The sequence below is a fragment of the Brassica napus genome, chromosome C6 (genome assembly GCF_020379485.1).
Source record: "Brassica napus cultivar Da-Ae chromosome C6, Da-Ae, whole genome shotgun sequence".
Classification (NCBI taxonomy): domain Eukaryota; kingdom Viridiplantae; phylum Streptophyta; class Magnoliopsida; order Brassicales; family Brassicaceae; genus Brassica; species Brassica napus.
This window is the reverse complement of record NC_063449.1, coordinates 43,349,203-43,365,366: the sequence shown is the minus strand read 5'-3', so window position 1 is coordinate 43,365,366 and position 16,164 is coordinate 43,349,203. Positions and strand designations below refer to the sequence as shown.

Genomic DNA, 16,164 nt, shown 5'->3' with positions numbered 1-16,164 from the left:
TATTTTAAAATGTATTTTTTGAAACAGTTTTTTTTCCTAAAATATGAATAGTCTTAGAATGGAGGGAGTGTATTTGAGCTATTAATCTATTGAAATGTTAAATACTCCTATAAGTTAACAAAAGACACACGTTCGATTATCATTGGTCAACTTTTTCAATCGTAATAAATAAACTTACTTTTACTTTCACCATCATCTCCCAGCCTCTCTGATCTGACACCAAATGGCGATCTTCGAGTGGCGGCGGCAGAGAAGACGGCCACTCGACGGCGGAGGAACTCGGCGCCGTCTTCATCTCTTCAGGCCATTGTACTCGAGAAAACTCAAGAGGATGATTCTATTCGCAGTGGTATTCTTAGCAATCGTCCCTCCTCTCTTCTTCCACTTCAAGCTCCGACGAATTCGCCAGAACGTCGCGAAGAAGTGCGATTGGCTCCAGCATCCTCCACGTGTCTGTGCTCACGGCGGCGATTCCACCTTAGCTTTCCCAAACACTGTATGTATATATACATTTCTCGAATCTCGATCATTGCTCCCTCCTCTTCACACTCTTATTGTAAACCTTACTCTCTCTATTGTCAGATGGATGCTTACAGTTACGCGATTGGTACTCGTGTCGATTGCATTGAGGTTGATGTTTCTCGTTCCTCCGATGGTGTTCTATTCGCTCTCCACAACAGGTTACAGAGCTCGTCTCCTTTCTCTTCGTTTCGTTTCGTTTTGTATTTGGATTCTCATTATTGGAGATGTTCTTCGTCTTATGATCATCATATGCACAGTCAGGGATCTGCAGCGTATAGCTCGTAACTCTTCTGTCCAAGTCGGAGATCTGAGCATGAAACAGGTGTCTCATCATCATCATCATCTCCATTCCATTCCCCCCATCATCTGCTGGGATCTTGATTTAAAGTGCGTGATCTTTTTGGCAGATCAAGGAACTTGATGTTTCACAGATTGTTAAAGGGACCTTGGAAAATCGTAGGATTCCTACCCTTGAAGATGCTTTAGCTGTAATCCCTCCTCAAAGTTACACTTTTTGCTTTGTTATTATTATTATCTTCTCGTGGTTTGCTTTGTAATTGCTGATTATTAACAAGTGTAACCTTACTCGTCAATCATCTTACTTAGGCGATATCAACTTCAGTCCGGCAAGTGATTCTTGATGCTAAAGTCGGACCCCCAATGTATGAAAAGGGACTCGCACTAGACATTCTCTCTGTTGTAAGTACTATCAGTTTTTTTTTTGTGCCTATAAAGCTTTAGATCTTTGTTTGCTCCTTATCAAATGTCTGCAAATATAAAATAAGGTTTTTGATTACTCATGAGCTTTCTTAAACCAGCTCTCTCCTTGTATCTTTGTGCACTCGCAACTAGAAACTGCTGTTGTAAATAAAACAGAGTATGGATCATTTTTATGCTTTGTTCACTTTAATTGTGATAGTTCTTTCTCTGTCTACCTGAATCATCAGTCCTCTGTTGTTATTAGATTGAGAAAGCGCGGTGCAAGAATTGCATCGTATGGGCCAAAAGCGACAGTTTGGCTAGGGACCTAATCAGACGAGCACCAGATCTTACAGTAAGTAGATTAATGTGAGAATTGGATAGAGATGTTGGGTCTAGTTTTCCTTGTGAATTGTGATTGGACTTTTGTTATTCTCTTGGCAGGTGGGATACATTGTGATGGTGGATCCTTTGACTGGAGTGAGAAGCAAACTACTGAGAATGAAGGGAGCTAGTGTTGTTGGAGTCTATCATCCCTTGATCGATGAAAACTTGATGACAGTTGTGCATCGGTAAGCAATAAAATCCAATGTTTTCAACCAACACACTACCGTTCGCTTTCCATGTGCTTACAAACCTTGCTTGATCCGATGAACAGGAGAAAGAAAGAGGTTTACGCATGGACTGTGGATGAGACTGATCCAATGAAAAGGATGCTTCACTTAGGCGTGGATGCAGTTGTTACGAGCAATCCAGCTATGTTTCAGGGTCTCATGGAAGATCTTAGAACTGAGTGTCTTGAAGAAGGCTTCTCAATACGGACATGAGAAACTCCTGGTTCAAGCAACAGAGAACTGATATTGGAATCAACTTTCGGCTTCAAGTTCCATGTCTCAGTTTGACATCAACTTATAGCATGTTTATTACAATTTTCGTAAAACTAGAGCATTCTTAAAGACTATATATAGTATGATTAAGAAACTCACATCTAACCAGTAAAAATAAGTTTCATATAAAGTTCTTTCACGTTTATCTTGTTTCACTAAACCAACAGGTTTCTGACAACTACACAGTAAAACAAGTAAAGAACAAAGCATCAGCTTCCTGAATCAGAACTTGTAATACAATTATGACTGGGCTGTAACATGTTTGAGACCTTGATGGGGAGCATTATGGGCACCCTCAGGCAGCAAAACTCTGAACACTGGGTAATGGTGATTTAAGCTCTTTTCTCCTTGCAGTCTATGAACACTCCCGGGACCCCTGCTGTGGGGGTTTGGAAAAGCATAGAATATTCGTTTTATTCTTTGATGCACAAGCGCCATAGCACACCTTAGGCCTGGGCGTTCGGGTACCCGTTGGCGTTCAGATCAGGTTTTTCGGGTTTTCGGGTTTACGCTCCTATGTTCCATACTAAAATTTTATTAGTATGGGTCGGGTTCGAATATAACACTTTGGGTTCGGTTCAAAATTGTATTGCATCCTAAAACCCATTAAGTAATCATATATCGTACGGATTTGGGCTATATCAGTTCGGTTCGGATATAACCGAAGTAAAAAAACAATAATTTTGAAGCAAAATATAAAGAAAAACATCTAAAATTAAATAAAAATTAATCTATCACACATAAAATTGATAAAAGAACAAAAAAATGTTAAATCAAGCATGAAAACAAACATCATTTGTAAACTATATGTATTGCCTAGACTTTTTATTTCAATCATCAAATTATAAAATACTTATTTATAACTAATTGTGTACTTAAATCATTTATTAAAATTTTAATATTTATTATTATATATCATATTACCACAAATATTGAATTTAATAATTGAAATACTTATATATATTTCAAAAAAATTATATTGACTATTAATTTTGAATTTTTCGGGCTACTCGTTCGGATTCGGTTAATAACACTTCGGGTTCGGATGTTTTTTGTACCACCCTACAAGACCCGTTCAGGTATTTTTACATTTCGGAGTGGATAACGGGTAGGGTTTTTCGGTTCGGGTTCGGATCGGATTCCGGATTCCGGATTTTATGCCCAGGCCTAGCACACCTTATAGGAACACAATACACAACTTTATAAGATTCCCAAACTTGCTGCTGTTAAGGATAATGCATATGTAGGTAGAAACTCACATTGTACAAGGCTCCCAAAGCAAGAAAATGTCATAACCAGTGCAGAGGTAAGGCTTTTCTATTGAAGGATCTCTAAGAGCTTCTTCCTTCTTGTTATTTTGGACCTATTTGTTTTTTCTTGCAGTGAGGTTCGGGTGTGTCTCATGGGCCCGGGTCGGATGCAGATCCATTCAAAATTTAAATTTATAGACTAAAGCTAACTAGAGCCCATTTAGTACTCATAATTGGCTAATAATCTGATTCAGCTTCTAACTCATATTCAACTCATAACGGTCGGTAGTATCTGCCCAGTAGTTGTAGTTTTTTTCTGTAATTTGAAATATTTTTTTTTTTTTTTATTTTAAAAGGAAAATAGTAATGGTAAGTGTGTTAAATAAATTGTACATGTTATTTTAGTTTATATTCCTTCTGATAAATCAAAGTAAAATAATACATGTAATTTTAATGATATTAATAATATAATATAACATTTTATTTTATTTTTGGAAGGTAAAAATATTACCTTTGGTAGCATGGACCCACAAAATATATAGAGGTGAGGACTCTTTGTTTAAACAACGCACGAGCGCGAGAGAGAGATAGAGTCTGTCAAAGTAAGAAGAGAGAGAGACTCAAAGGGACGGAGAACGAAACGAAAACCTAATCGGCGGAGGTTTCGTGAGGAAGAAAAGTGAATAACTTTAGAAAACCTAATGGATAGCGACGGTAGAAAGAGAGGAAAGTTGGAATACGCAATGTATGGCGACAGCGCAGCGGTAAAGATGGGTTCTTCCCATCTTGCAGACTTCCTCAACTCTAATAGTGTGCCCGAAACCGATCTATTGAGAATTTCTACCGAGAAGCAGAATCTTCTCTCTACAGAGGAGGTGAATCCCCTTCTTGACCAGGATCTTCCCATGCCAGGAAGCATGTTAGGTTTCTTACGAATACTTGGGTTATTTTATTACAGTCTGAAGTTACGTTCTTGTTTTTATGTTATTTTATTACAGTCTGAAGTTACGAATCCTTTGACTTACATAGTTATTTTTTTCTCATGTACTACCTTGTAGGCTGCAATCGAAAGCTGTCAAAGTTTTCTTGTCTCTTTTTTTTTTCTCTTATGGGGGCTTCTTTGGCTCTCCACATTGTTGATCAGAAATGGTGACAAAGGTGGTCCAGATGTTGCTTGTGTAAATGAGACAGCTATATCAAACAAGTGGAAGTCGATGATAACACAGTTGCAGGAGATGTCAAAGACAGTAACTCTGTGAAGCAAAATGAGATGGTGGTCGTAGTCTGTGACTCACAGGATGGAACCTGGTGGCAAAGACTACAACTATGCAGCAGCCTTCTTGTCTTGTAACAAGGAAGCAAAAGGAGCTACAAGCATTCTAAGCCAGGACAAAGAAAAGTACCTTTTGAACCCTTGTTCAACTGAAGAGAAGTTTGTTGTAATAGCACTCTCAGACAAAATGTTGGTGAACACAATCAAGCTTGCTAATTTTGAGCACTACTCTTCTAATCTCAAGGAGTAGATTCCCCTTATTGCTGATGAAAGTGCATCATATTATCTATGATGTCTTCAAGTCCGAAGAGGATTTCAAAACCTTCTTCGAAGAAGCTTAGCTTAAGAAAGGTTAATGTACCACATCAGCAAATAATCAATTGTTAATTGATGTGATTATGTATATACATTCTTTAAATGTACTTGTTTGGTCATAGGACTGGTTGTTGTTCATCTCATAGCTAGATAAGCATAGAGATTTGTTTGGATAGCGATACGCATAGAGATTTGTTGTTATTGTTCATCTCATTGCTAGATAAGCATATTTGCAGCTGTAATCTATATATTTCTTTTTAGAATTTTACTAATGGCATTATTCTGTTAAAATGACTCTTAAATTTATTAAGTCTTATTATGCCTCAGATTAATGTTTTATTGAATTCTATAGAGACACACACATTTACCTATATTTGACATTACATGCTATCTAAAAAAAAGTTTCCATAAAACTGCAATCAACTAAGGATGTTACATTGAATCGACTTGCACAAATGAAATTCTTCATTCCTCTAATCATGGTGAATAAGATTCAATATGAGTATTGATTTGATTGAACTAAGACTTGAGGAATGACTCAAGACCAATTCTTGATCTACGATCTTCACTAACTAGTTCATAAAACTATTTATACATGAATACTTTGAAATTTAGCTAGTAGCTTCTAACATGTAATGTTTGGTTTAGAAAATCATATATGCCAAACATAAGACATTCTTCATGGGCACTTATCAACACCCAATTCAATTTCAAAAAAGGAAAATAAAACCTCCCAAATCACATCATATTTCAAGTAATTTAGTGGTCATAAATAGTGCATAACAAAATCGAAACTACTTGATTAATTCGCTATATGTTCTCGGAAATCATTTGTTCCAAAATACCAAGATGAGCATGATAATGCTTAGCCATTTTATGAGCCAAGGAATTTTTTTGGATCCTTAAATTAATGGCTTAATTTTCTTAATTACCTAGCATTGAGAAATTTCTCTATATAGAGAGATAAAACTAGATGTTTAAATGTACCCAACACATGCATCAACTGAAACCTTTTGAAAAAATTCATGACATGCTACAAGCACATAAGATATGCATCATTTCTCAAAATTACTACGTGTAGCTATATAATCTCTAGTGTTGGTTTATTAAACTCACAGTTTTCTTTCATCGATGAAATAATATTTTTATCCAAATTCATTTCAAAACAAATTTACAAGATATATCTCCTTCATGTGCAGTTGAAGAAGTCAACTATGGACTCAAAAACATACTAGTTGAAAATTTGTTTTATGGTTTTTGTAGACTTATTTGAGAATATATATTAAATCCACAATGTAACACATCCATCAGCTTGACTTTATCATTGAACTCAACAACTTTAAATACATACATCATGTTTCTATTTTCTAAATATATTAATTTTAAACATAATTACAATATCATTAAGCTTCTATAGAGACACACCTTATTAACATTAAACTTAATGATATTATAAGTTGTTTGTATCATTGAACTCAACAACATTAAATACCTAACTTTATGATATTGTAATTATGTTTAAAATTTATTTTTATCCAAATTTCAGTTTCAATGGATAATACATTAGGTTTATTAAAATAAATATGAAATTGAATTACTTATTTAGATTTTAAAACATATTTTGTATGTTTATTTGAATTTCATATATTTATTCAATTTTAGATTTTTTGGGTTTTGTATGCATGTTTAGATTCAGATTCATATAATATTATACTATGAATATCATCTACAAAGTTTTTTTATTTTTACAAATCAAGTGGGATTTGTAAATCAAACCTTAAACTTTCAATTAAGGCATTTTAAGTTTCTGTTATTAAATACCGTCTGTTTTTTGTTGATCAAACCATTTTCATACACAAAATTCAACCATTAATTGTGTATCAAAAACAGTCTAGTCAACAAAATATGAAAACGATGAACAATTTTAGGAAAATAAAGGTTAAAGTGCCATAAAATAATTCCAAGTTTTTTGGCTTTGTTTTATATTTATTGATTTGACGATTTTTCTATTTTTACTTAGTTGCTTCTTCAAGATAAAATTTTAGGTCTATTATTATTACAAGTATTAATGATCTCAGTACCAAGATTTGATGAATTTCAAATGACCGCTGTAATAACAAAAGCATTTTCAAAGGACCGAGACGTGTAATATTTGCAAAACAATTTATCATATCTAATGAGATGTTTTTGGGGTTGGTTTCAACATAAATTGTGATTACTCTGAAATAGAGTATGATTGAATTAATTTAATTTGATTTTGGAATAAAAGAATACATTAGAAATGTTTAGTCAAAATTTAAATCTTTACTATTGCTTATTATAGCTTTTAATCTATCAAATTTTAGTTTTATCGATCAAAATTGTATAACTTTGGGATCAATTTTTTTTGTGCAACAGCTTTGAGATCAATATGGATCAAATTATATATCTTTTAATCTGAATCGGATTATAGGCAGAAATGTCAAAGGAATGTCCACTGGAAACGGTTTGTAAATACATTGAAATTTGTTGTTCATAATGTCATGGTATTGAGATCATTCCCCTTTGCTATAATAACTAAGTAAAAAAGACAATTAAGTTTACCAGTAAAAAGAGTAAACCGTTAAAAATGCTTTGTTTTGAAAAATCAGGGGTTTGTTTGACAATTTTCCCATACATATCTCGGTTTTTGGTTTGCTTTTTTTTTTGGTCAAACATTCTTTCATTCAAATAAAAAAAACAAGGTTACTCCACTATGGGAGGAGAGTTCATACAGAAACTAAGAGCAGACTTTGCTAAGCGATCCGCACATCCATTCTCTAAACGAGGAATGAAGTAAAAAGAGATAGAGGTAAGGGAACTTCTCAACACGCATATGTCGTGGAGGATGCCTTGGAGCTCAACAACAGAAGAGTTCGTTGTGAGCAATGAAACAAGACTGCGAGAGTCAGGAATAGCACCTCAGATATGAGAGGCCTTGTCGAGTTGCAGCTTCTAGTGCTGTTTTAAGAGCTAGCACCTCCGCCATTAAAGCAGAGCCAACATATCTCTTTGCATTAGAACCCTGTGTTCCTGCATCATCCTTAATGATCCTTGACAGTTAGGGATGTTAACTACAGGGTTAGGGCCCAGCCCTCTTTTATTTATTATAAGCTCAGTCCTATTTTAACCCAACCCTATTTTAACCCTATTATAATCAAGGGTTAGGGCTGGTACCAGAGTTAACTCATTTAATTGAAAAAATATTTCATTTATTTTTGTTTTTAAATTTTAAAGATAAAACTAGAAAAATTAAGATATGATATGATTCTTTCCTCCAATTTGTTGAGCATCAAAATCAAAAGTTTTCCTCCCAAAATCGCCAAATCGAGTTTTTGCTCCACAACTAAGAATAAAATTTTTCCGTCAAAAAAAAAATTGTGTTTTTTTCCGCCAAAATCTAATTTGAGTTTTTCCACCAAAACCACAAAATCAAGTTTTCCGCCGAAACCGGCAAATCGGGTTTTCCCGCCGAAACCGTAAAATCTAGTTTTTCCGCCAAAACCGCAAAATCGAGTTTTCCCGCCAAAACCACAAAATCGAGTTTTCCCGCCAAAACCACAAAAACGAGTTTTTCCGCCGAAACCGGCAAATCGAGTTTTTCCGCCGAAACCGGCAAATCGAGTTTTCCTGCCAAAAACTACAAAATCGCGTTTTCCCGCCAAAACAACAAAAACGAGTTTTCCGCCGAAACCGGCAAATCGGGTTTTCTCGCCAAAATTGCAAAATCGAGTTTTTCCGCTGAAACCGCAAAATCGAGTTTTTCCGCCAAAACTAAAACCGCAATATCGAGTTTTCCCTACAAAACCGGCAAATCGAGTTTTCCCGCCAAAACCGTGAAATTGAGTTTTACGGGTTTTCCAGAAAAACTTAATTTTACGTTTTCACGGGAAAATTCAATTTTGAGGTTTTGGCGAAATACTCGATTTTGATTTTTTGGCGGAAAAACTCGATTTCGAAGTTCTGACGAAAAACTCGATTTTGCTGCGTTTTTGGAAGGAAAACTCGATTTTGTTGTTTTAGTTGAAAACTCGATTTTGCGGTTTCGACAGAAAATTTCGTTGTTCAGTTTTTGGCGAGAAAACTCGACTTTAAATTTTTTTTGATGAAAAACATTATTAAATATTGTATAATAGTTGTGTGAATCAAAATAAAAGGGTTAGAATTTAAACCCTGGTCCTATTAGGGTCAACCCTATTTGAACCCTGTTTAAAAAATGAGGGTTAGGGTTACAAATGGGTTTGCAGGGTTAGGGCTAACCCTGTTAGGTTGAGCCCATATTAACATCCCTATTGACAGCCCCTGGCAGACCCTAGGACTTGTTGACACAATGACACTGCAGTTTATGGTGTTCCAAGTAGTGGCCTTACACGCAGACAGGTTCCATGGAATATTCAGCTTTTAAGTTGCTTTGTTTCCCAAACCTGTCAATTTGCTGATGAAAAAAATATTCTGATGTCTCTGAGGGTTGGGCAGGTTCTTGAGCAATATCAAGTATACGCAGATTCTGTCTAATGTGAGGGATTTAGTGAAGGTATGCAGTAGGTTGTGTGAAAACTAATACGAGCCTTGTGTGTGAACTGAAAATGTTTTAATTCACTGCAGCCTCTGCTAAACATCTTCCACTCAGAGAATGGAACAGCTTGTAACACCCACACTTGAGGATTTTCTCCCGTGAACACAGGGATATCCACCTGACGACGGATTGGAGCTTCTCTCCTCTTGAGAAAAGTGTTCCCTTCAGTTGCTTTTGAAGTATGTCTGTCTGCCGTTTTATTAGTCTCATTTTCTTCTGGATTCTTCTTGTTCATGATCATCAATGCTACTTTAGCGTTAAGTATTTCAATGGCTCGCATCACCTCCATCAACGTCGGAACATGCTCGTTATGCTCTTCTTTTTGTTCGAGACCCAATTCTCCCGCTATCATGCTTCGGGTTGTCTGAACCGAATCAAAATGTTTTGGTTTTTAATTTAAATTTGGTTAAAAGTCGGTTTAATTTAGTGTTTTTAAACTAAAAAAATTCGGCAGCCGGTTAGTGTATTCATACCAGATTTACCAATTTTTTGAATCGAATTAATTAAAACTACTCGAAATTTCAACCAAATTAAATCACAACCTAACTGCTTAAATTTGACTAAACCAAACTAACGAAATACCAAATCAGACCATGTTTTGTTTTGTTCCATTCAATTAAGATTTGCTCAAAAAACTGAATTATCCGAACCGAACTAATCTTTCTCATACTACAGATCTTTTAGCAACAGTGAATGGTTGATTACACTCGGGCCGACAAAACACGAAGACTGAAATGGGATACAAGTAGCAAGAAAACGTCTCAAGAATACATCATATAACGCATAACAATGACTTTTAGATTCTTCATAAGCAAGCAAGATATGCTGTCTTTTTAGAAAGTCTTGGAATATTTCCTGATCTCGAACATTATAGACTGAATGGAGACAAGATCCTTGTTCAGACCAGATCCGCCAGGTATCTTCTTGATGCAGTCAGTGAGTCTTGTGTAATAGAGCAGCAGTTGTGTCAATGCAGCTCTCAAGATCTCCATACCACACAAGAAGTTACTGAAGGAGGTTATGATATCTTTGTGCATCAACTCTATCGCCGTCTTCCACCTGCTTCCGAAGTCTTTCACCAGCGGATCTACCTCAGCAACTGTGATGGATCTCTCTGGATTTGAGCTTGGATCCTCAGCTGTACATGTTTTACAGTTTTAGTGTTTTATTGACTTAACTTGACAAATGACGAGCGCGAGGACAAGAACGAAAGTAAGTTGCTTACAAGCACGAGATTTCACAAATTTGATTAAATCACTGAAATGCTCCACCAGCAATTCTTCCTGCGAGAAAAAAGGAAGGGAACAAAATAAATTAAATGGGCAGATAATAATAATCCATGAACTAACATGACATGACATCTACTACTACAAAGCCATGCTTTTGTTAACAGAGGAGCAAATATATAAGGCAACATAACTTCAAAAATATTTAATTCAAACTGCAACATTGGCTGGCACTGACCACAAATAACGAAGTGTTGCTCTTCAGTAATTCCTCAAAATGCATTTGAATTTTACCACCTTCGGGTCCAGCTTCCTGAAATTAAGATACGTGAAGATGATCTCACAATAGTTTCCATTGGTAAATAATGCTCAGTCGATATGAATGGCATTTCTAACCAAGCAAAGACTGGTCTACATTCTGCGCTTAACATGAGACTGGACAAAGATTTAACTCACCTTCAGTACAGCAATTGTCATATCATAGTTGTTGATGAGAAACACAATTTGCTGCTTTGGCCTTGGGAACAACTTTGCAAGCTTGAGAATCAAGACATCTACAGCCATTCTTAAACGCTCCAAATTTATATCAAGCTGCAAAGTACCATAGGCAATGTTGAGCGCTTTGATTGACAAGCTCCAGGCAACACATATCGGTAGAAAGAGAGGGAATGATATTAACGAACCTGCCCATCCCCATATTCAACATTCAGGTGAATAAACGAAGCTGTGAATTCAGCATAACGCCTCATGACATAGTGGGGATGAACATCATCTTCCCATAATGTCTTTATGTTTGCATCTCGCAGACTGCTGATGTGTGAATCAAACACCATTTTGAAACGAGGCCATAAAGATATATTAACCTGCTCAAATTTGCAAAATAGTCTTCGTGAGAGGAATATGGAACGCAAGTAAATCGGCCATTGCCACATCTACGAGCTTATACCAGAAAACATAGATTAAACCCAGTGAAAACAGCTGCACATCCACAATAATAATGACATTTTTTGCTTAAATTGCAAACAACCTATGTATTTAAGACTAGATCAAACAGAATAAAAGAGATGAGATATGCACCTTGTCCAGATATGAATCTAGGCATGGAATCCTCCGGCGAGACATGATAAGCTGTGCAATAGAGAGCAAACTGAGTATTGCTTCAAACACTTAGTGGGGCACATAAATATCAGGCCGTTAGCATCAAAACAGTTTGTACCTGGTGGTGGTGTATAATGCGAATCATAAGCATCAGACCGATAGCGTCAAAACAGTTTGTAAGAACGGGATTGAAGTGCTCATCAATGACGGAAAATGGACCTGTATAATAGAGAGTTCAGATTTTACCAGAAAAAGTGCTACTATCATATCATCTGGCAAGAAAGGGTTCGACTATCTGTACAGAAGTAGACAATATATTTCTTATATCTTATCGACACCATAGTAAATCTGTAACAGCTATGCTAACTATGTTGGAATCATCGCAAAAGAAAAGGGAGAGAGATAAGAAATTACCCGCGAAAATTTCATAGAATATAGACTCTTCACCAAAGAAATCATCGCAAAATATATACCTGTTTAAAATAAAAATATATGACATTAACCACGGAGTTGAACGATGATCAACAGAAAGAGGAAATGAAAAAGGGTAAATAAACAGAACTCAGAAGTGGCTGTATCCATAAGTAGCTTGTGCAAACTCCTGAAGAGCACTTCATAAGGATATTTGAGAGCGCTGGCTTCAGCTATGTGCGGGATCAATGCAGGTTGATCGATTTCCTACAGGGGACATTCTGAAACTTAAGTCTTTTTTAACAAACATTTATAACTTAATACCATCACTCCAACTATAAGAAAAACAGAGAATGGTCATGTGAAAATAAGGGTAATTAACACGGTTAAACCAGACATAAATTTAATCTGGCTTCTTTTATACCAGAAAAACCAAACCAAAACCTACATCTACTTAAGGAGCCTTTAAAATAAACATACATAGTGTTTATACCCAAAACCCAAAACTAAATGAGGTTCCTATTATTACTACACAAGAACCTAAAACCAAGATATCTGAACCCAAGAAAAAATGTGAGCACACCTAAATGAGACCAATGGGCTACATTAAGTTAACGCAACATCCAATTTTCCATAAAAAAACACACCTATTACCAACTTTTGAATAGAAGATCAGAAAGGCAACTCATTCTCTATAACGAATTCGCCAGAGCATGTACAATGGTTGACAAAAATCAGTCAGCAATGCTAATCACCTAATGATGAATACCTTTATAATTTTTATCCTCTCACCCAGAGCAAAGACGGCAGAACGGTTCTTTAGTGGCTCCCTGGCTCTTGAGAAGAGACCGGCGCTTCTAGTCTCCACCCCAATTAAGTCATATGCTGTCGCTATATCCAATTGTAGTTTCTCAAGAGCTTGAATATAAGCACGAAAATGTGCACTTAACACCTGAAACCAGATCTCACAATTCATTAGGTGTAACAAGGATTGAAAGCCGAAACTAACATACATACATCTATAAACAACATACCCCAATCAACAAAAAAAATAACTTTGCCCAGATCTAGCGAGACAACAAGCTTGAATGAAGATGAAAACAAGAACAGAACAGCTACTTGCATGTAACGTGCATCGTGCAATTGGATGTACTATTCACTACCTTACATACGCACACATTACCCTAAGACATATGTACCTCAGACTATACAAAGGAGTTGCAGCACAGTGACGCTAATCAAACAAGATAAAGAATATTACCTTGTTCATGGTATCAATGTATGCAGCACGAACATCCATAAACACTTCTTTTCCATGTTCTTTGAGGAAGGAGATAATATACCTATCATTAAATTGTAATTGGTGAGTGAAGTATAGATCCAAATGTAGAAGCAAACATATAACAATGTTCGATATCAGTAACATGTGCGTAAAACAACTTCGCCAATGTCATGCAGGCAAAACAACGAACCAAATCGTTTGTAAGGAGACAACCAACATCACTCGCATTCAAAAAACTAAGCAGGAAATGTTTTCCAAAACTAGTTCTAATACGTACAACCAAGGAAAGGCGCTTGAAATATTACTTACTTGTACTTTAATAACACACTCTGTTGAAGAATCTGGATGTTTGTTTTGGGTTTCCTTAGGGCTATAAGCTTCTGGACAATAAAATCATACACCTGCAAAACAGAAATAAACCTATAGCATAAGAACGGGTTTAGAATTCTCTCCACGTCCATGCCCTTGGAGAAGACAGGCACAAACAATTTGGACTTAATACAGCACAAACATGTATTGAACTTATGCCAGATAGCAACTTTTTCCTGGGCATGAACTCTCTTAGAGGGAAGGAACAATGATTTAGATACCCAATCTCATCTCAATGAGTTAGAATGAATTAGATTATGCAAGTAACATAACTCTTTCTGTACTTATTTATCGAACAATTAACAGCTTAAAGAAACATGCATGTAGTCTGATTTGAGTCAAAACATACATAATTGCTAGGACCTATCACACTTCCTTCAGCGACATCGTAGAAGAAGTACAACACAAAAATGTATAACTGCAGGATTCATGTCACACAGAAAGTAGATCAATTACCTTGGAAATAGCTTTTTGCCGGAGCTTTTCTAGCTCAGGTTCCACATCTTTTAATGCTTTGGAACTTTTAACCGCAGGATCTGCTGCTACAAATTTAAGTTTCTTACTCAGAATTTCAAGCGTTCTAATATACTCTTCATTCACCTGAATAAGGAAAATAGCACGACTATCAGATTAAAAGTAAATCTATTCGTCGGCAGTTCATCCTAAGCCTAAAGGCACTCCTATAACACAAAACACGTACTCGGAATACGTGGTGAAGAACCAAATGAAAGTTAAGATACCATGTTCTGCTATTGCACATAGTGGCAGCATCTACCCCCAGCTTAACCAGCAATTATTTTAATCCCCCCACCCCCAATTTTTGTTGGAGTAAAGCATATGAACCAAACTAGTAACTCTTTTACAACACTAGAAACAAATAGATAAAGGGGATTAGCAAAATACCTCTCCATCCACAATAACATCTATCATCTTTGGTGGCACTATAATGTCTTCGACAAATTTTGCTAGCTTTGATTCAGCCACCTGTTCAAATAGAAGAGCTCATTTGGATGAGTCACGGGTGGAAACAGCGAGAGATAAATACTAACAGTGGTTTCTGATTGGCTAAAATACCCTGCGGTTTTTCAATCTCAAACCCATGTCCATCGATTTTTCTTGAAGAATCTTTATGTCGGAACTTATGGAACCAATCTCTTCCTGAAAGAATATAAAAAGAAAAGAACGCACTTAGATTACAAGGAAACTATACACAACAAACTGTATAAATGGCTAATGGTCAAACACCTGAAATCCACTGAGGAGAGTTTCCATTTGCGACAAGATGCTGTCACAGTCATGAATCTGATCGTGAAGTGAGACAAGGTTATCACTTTCTTTTATGTAATCCTGTGTATCCATGGACGGTAAAGCAATAAATTAAAACCAGGTACAGGATAAATAGATTACAAAAAGTGCCACAATGTATCACAGATAAGAAAAGCAACCTCAATGGAATCCAATTCGACTTTCCGCAGGTTGTTTTCTACACCTTTAGCATATTCTCTAAGTTTGGCACCACTGGATAGTATATTGGCAACAACCTGAGCAGACACACAAACGATTATATCCTTGGAACCAAAAGTCAATGACTAATCCATGTACAGAGTAACTCAAAAAATGACAACTGAAGCACATCAATTTCAGCTACAAAGAGGCGGAAAGACTCTTAAAAACGATTTGATCACAGATGTGTGGAAAAGTTTAACCTCATCACTCTCACATTCTTCTAGTTCCTGCTGAAGTCCCTCCAACGATATATCCTCACTGTCATAATAACAGAGAGAAAAAATCTCACACAACCAATTCGTTCCTTGATTCCAAAAATTGGAACAGATAAAAGGTTTGAGACAATGTTACCTGCCTGAATCCTCTTCAAAAGCCAAATCTCCAACATAAGCTCCCAAATCAAATCCGAGTTTCTCATGATTACTGAAGTCCCCCACGGCTTGACCCTATGAGAGAATAGACACAAACTTCAACTAAGAGATCCATTGATGATGATAAACAAGGCTCAGAGATCCAGGATTACTCAGAACTCAAAAGCGAAAAACCGAAAACGAACCAATGCGTCAATGGAGATGCCGTCGGACATCGTTGCTGGTGAAATTAAGAATGCCTCGATCTCCGTCGAAAGATCGTTTTTGATGCTCCGATCTACCTTTTTCTGAGTCTCAGTTCGTCATACAAATCCGAGAGTTTTCACCAGCGTTTGCTTTTTTTTTCAGATTCGTCTTCTCT

General features: G+C 36.3%; 2 protein-coding genes across 2 annotated transcripts; one reads left to right on the top strand and one right to left on the bottom strand.

The window, feature by feature from the left end:
• The first annotated feature begins 151 nt into the window (after nucleotides 1-151).
• LOC106404577 (glycerophosphodiester phosphodiesterase GDPD4) lies at nucleotides 152-2,251 on the top strand. The gene is made up of 8 exons (XM_013845291.3): nucleotides 152-496; nucleotides 583-680; nucleotides 784-844; nucleotides 930-1,010; nucleotides 1,129-1,221; nucleotides 1,487-1,576; nucleotides 1,666-1,793; nucleotides 1,880-2,251. Exons 1-8 carry the CDS (start codon nucleotides 224-226, stop codon nucleotides 2,046-2,048), a joined length of 993 nt encoding a protein of 330 aa, XP_013700745.1. The 5' UTR covers nucleotides 152-223; the 3' UTR covers nucleotides 2,049-2,251.
• Nucleotides 2,252-10,180: 7,929 nt separating this feature from the next.
• Nucleotides 10,181-16,160, bottom strand: LOC106406342 (vacuolar protein sorting-associated protein 52 A). Its single transcript, XM_013846978.3, has 20 exons — nucleotides 15,989-16,160; nucleotides 15,784-15,878; nucleotides 15,633-15,690; nucleotides 15,372-15,467; nucleotides 15,172-15,273; nucleotides 15,001-15,084; nucleotides 14,830-14,910; nucleotides 14,383-14,526; nucleotides 13,867-13,958; nucleotides 13,537-13,618; nucleotides 13,045-13,227; nucleotides 12,427-12,542; nucleotides 12,279-12,337; nucleotides 11,983-12,083; nucleotides 11,844-11,894; nucleotides 11,450-11,629; nucleotides 11,223-11,357; nucleotides 11,005-11,079; nucleotides 10,766-10,823; nucleotides 10,181-10,678 (listed from the first exon to the last, which is right to left on the bottom strand). Exons 1-20 carry the CDS (start codon nucleotides 16,016-16,018, stop codon nucleotides 10,374-10,376), a joined length of 2,127 nt encoding a protein of 708 aa, XP_013702432.1. The 5' UTR covers nucleotides 16,019-16,160; the 3' UTR covers nucleotides 10,181-10,373.
• Nucleotides 16,161-16,164: the final 4 nt, after the last annotated feature.

What these genes read in the sequence shown, in the direction of transcription:
- LOC106404577 (XM_013845291.3), top strand. Translation starts at nt 224, where the DNA reads ATGGCGATCTTCGAGTGGCGGCGGCAGAGAAGACGGCCACTCGACGGC. An exon ending in CCTTAGCTTTCCCAAACACT is followed by an intron (nt 497 to 582) that starts GTATGTATATAT and finishes CTCTATTGTCAG; the next exon opens with ATGGATGCTTACAGTTACGC. An exon ending in GAGATCTGAGCATGAAACAG is followed by an intron (nt 845 to 929) that starts GTGTCTCATCAT and finishes TCTTTTTGGCAG; the next exon opens with ATCAAGGAACTTGATGTTTC.
- LOC106406342 (XM_013846978.3), bottom strand. Translation starts at nt 16,018, where the DNA reads ATGTCCGACGGCATCTCCATTGACGCATTG. An exon ending in ATGTTATTGTGGATGGAGAG is followed by an intron (nt 14,527 to 14,829) that starts GTATTTTGCTAA and finishes TTCCTTATTCAG; the next exon opens with GTGAATGAAGAGTATATTAG. An exon ending in ATGGATACAGCCACTTCTGA is followed by an intron (nt 12,338 to 12,426) that starts GTTCTGTTTATT and finishes TATTTTAAACAG; the next exon opens with GTATATATTTTGCGATGATT.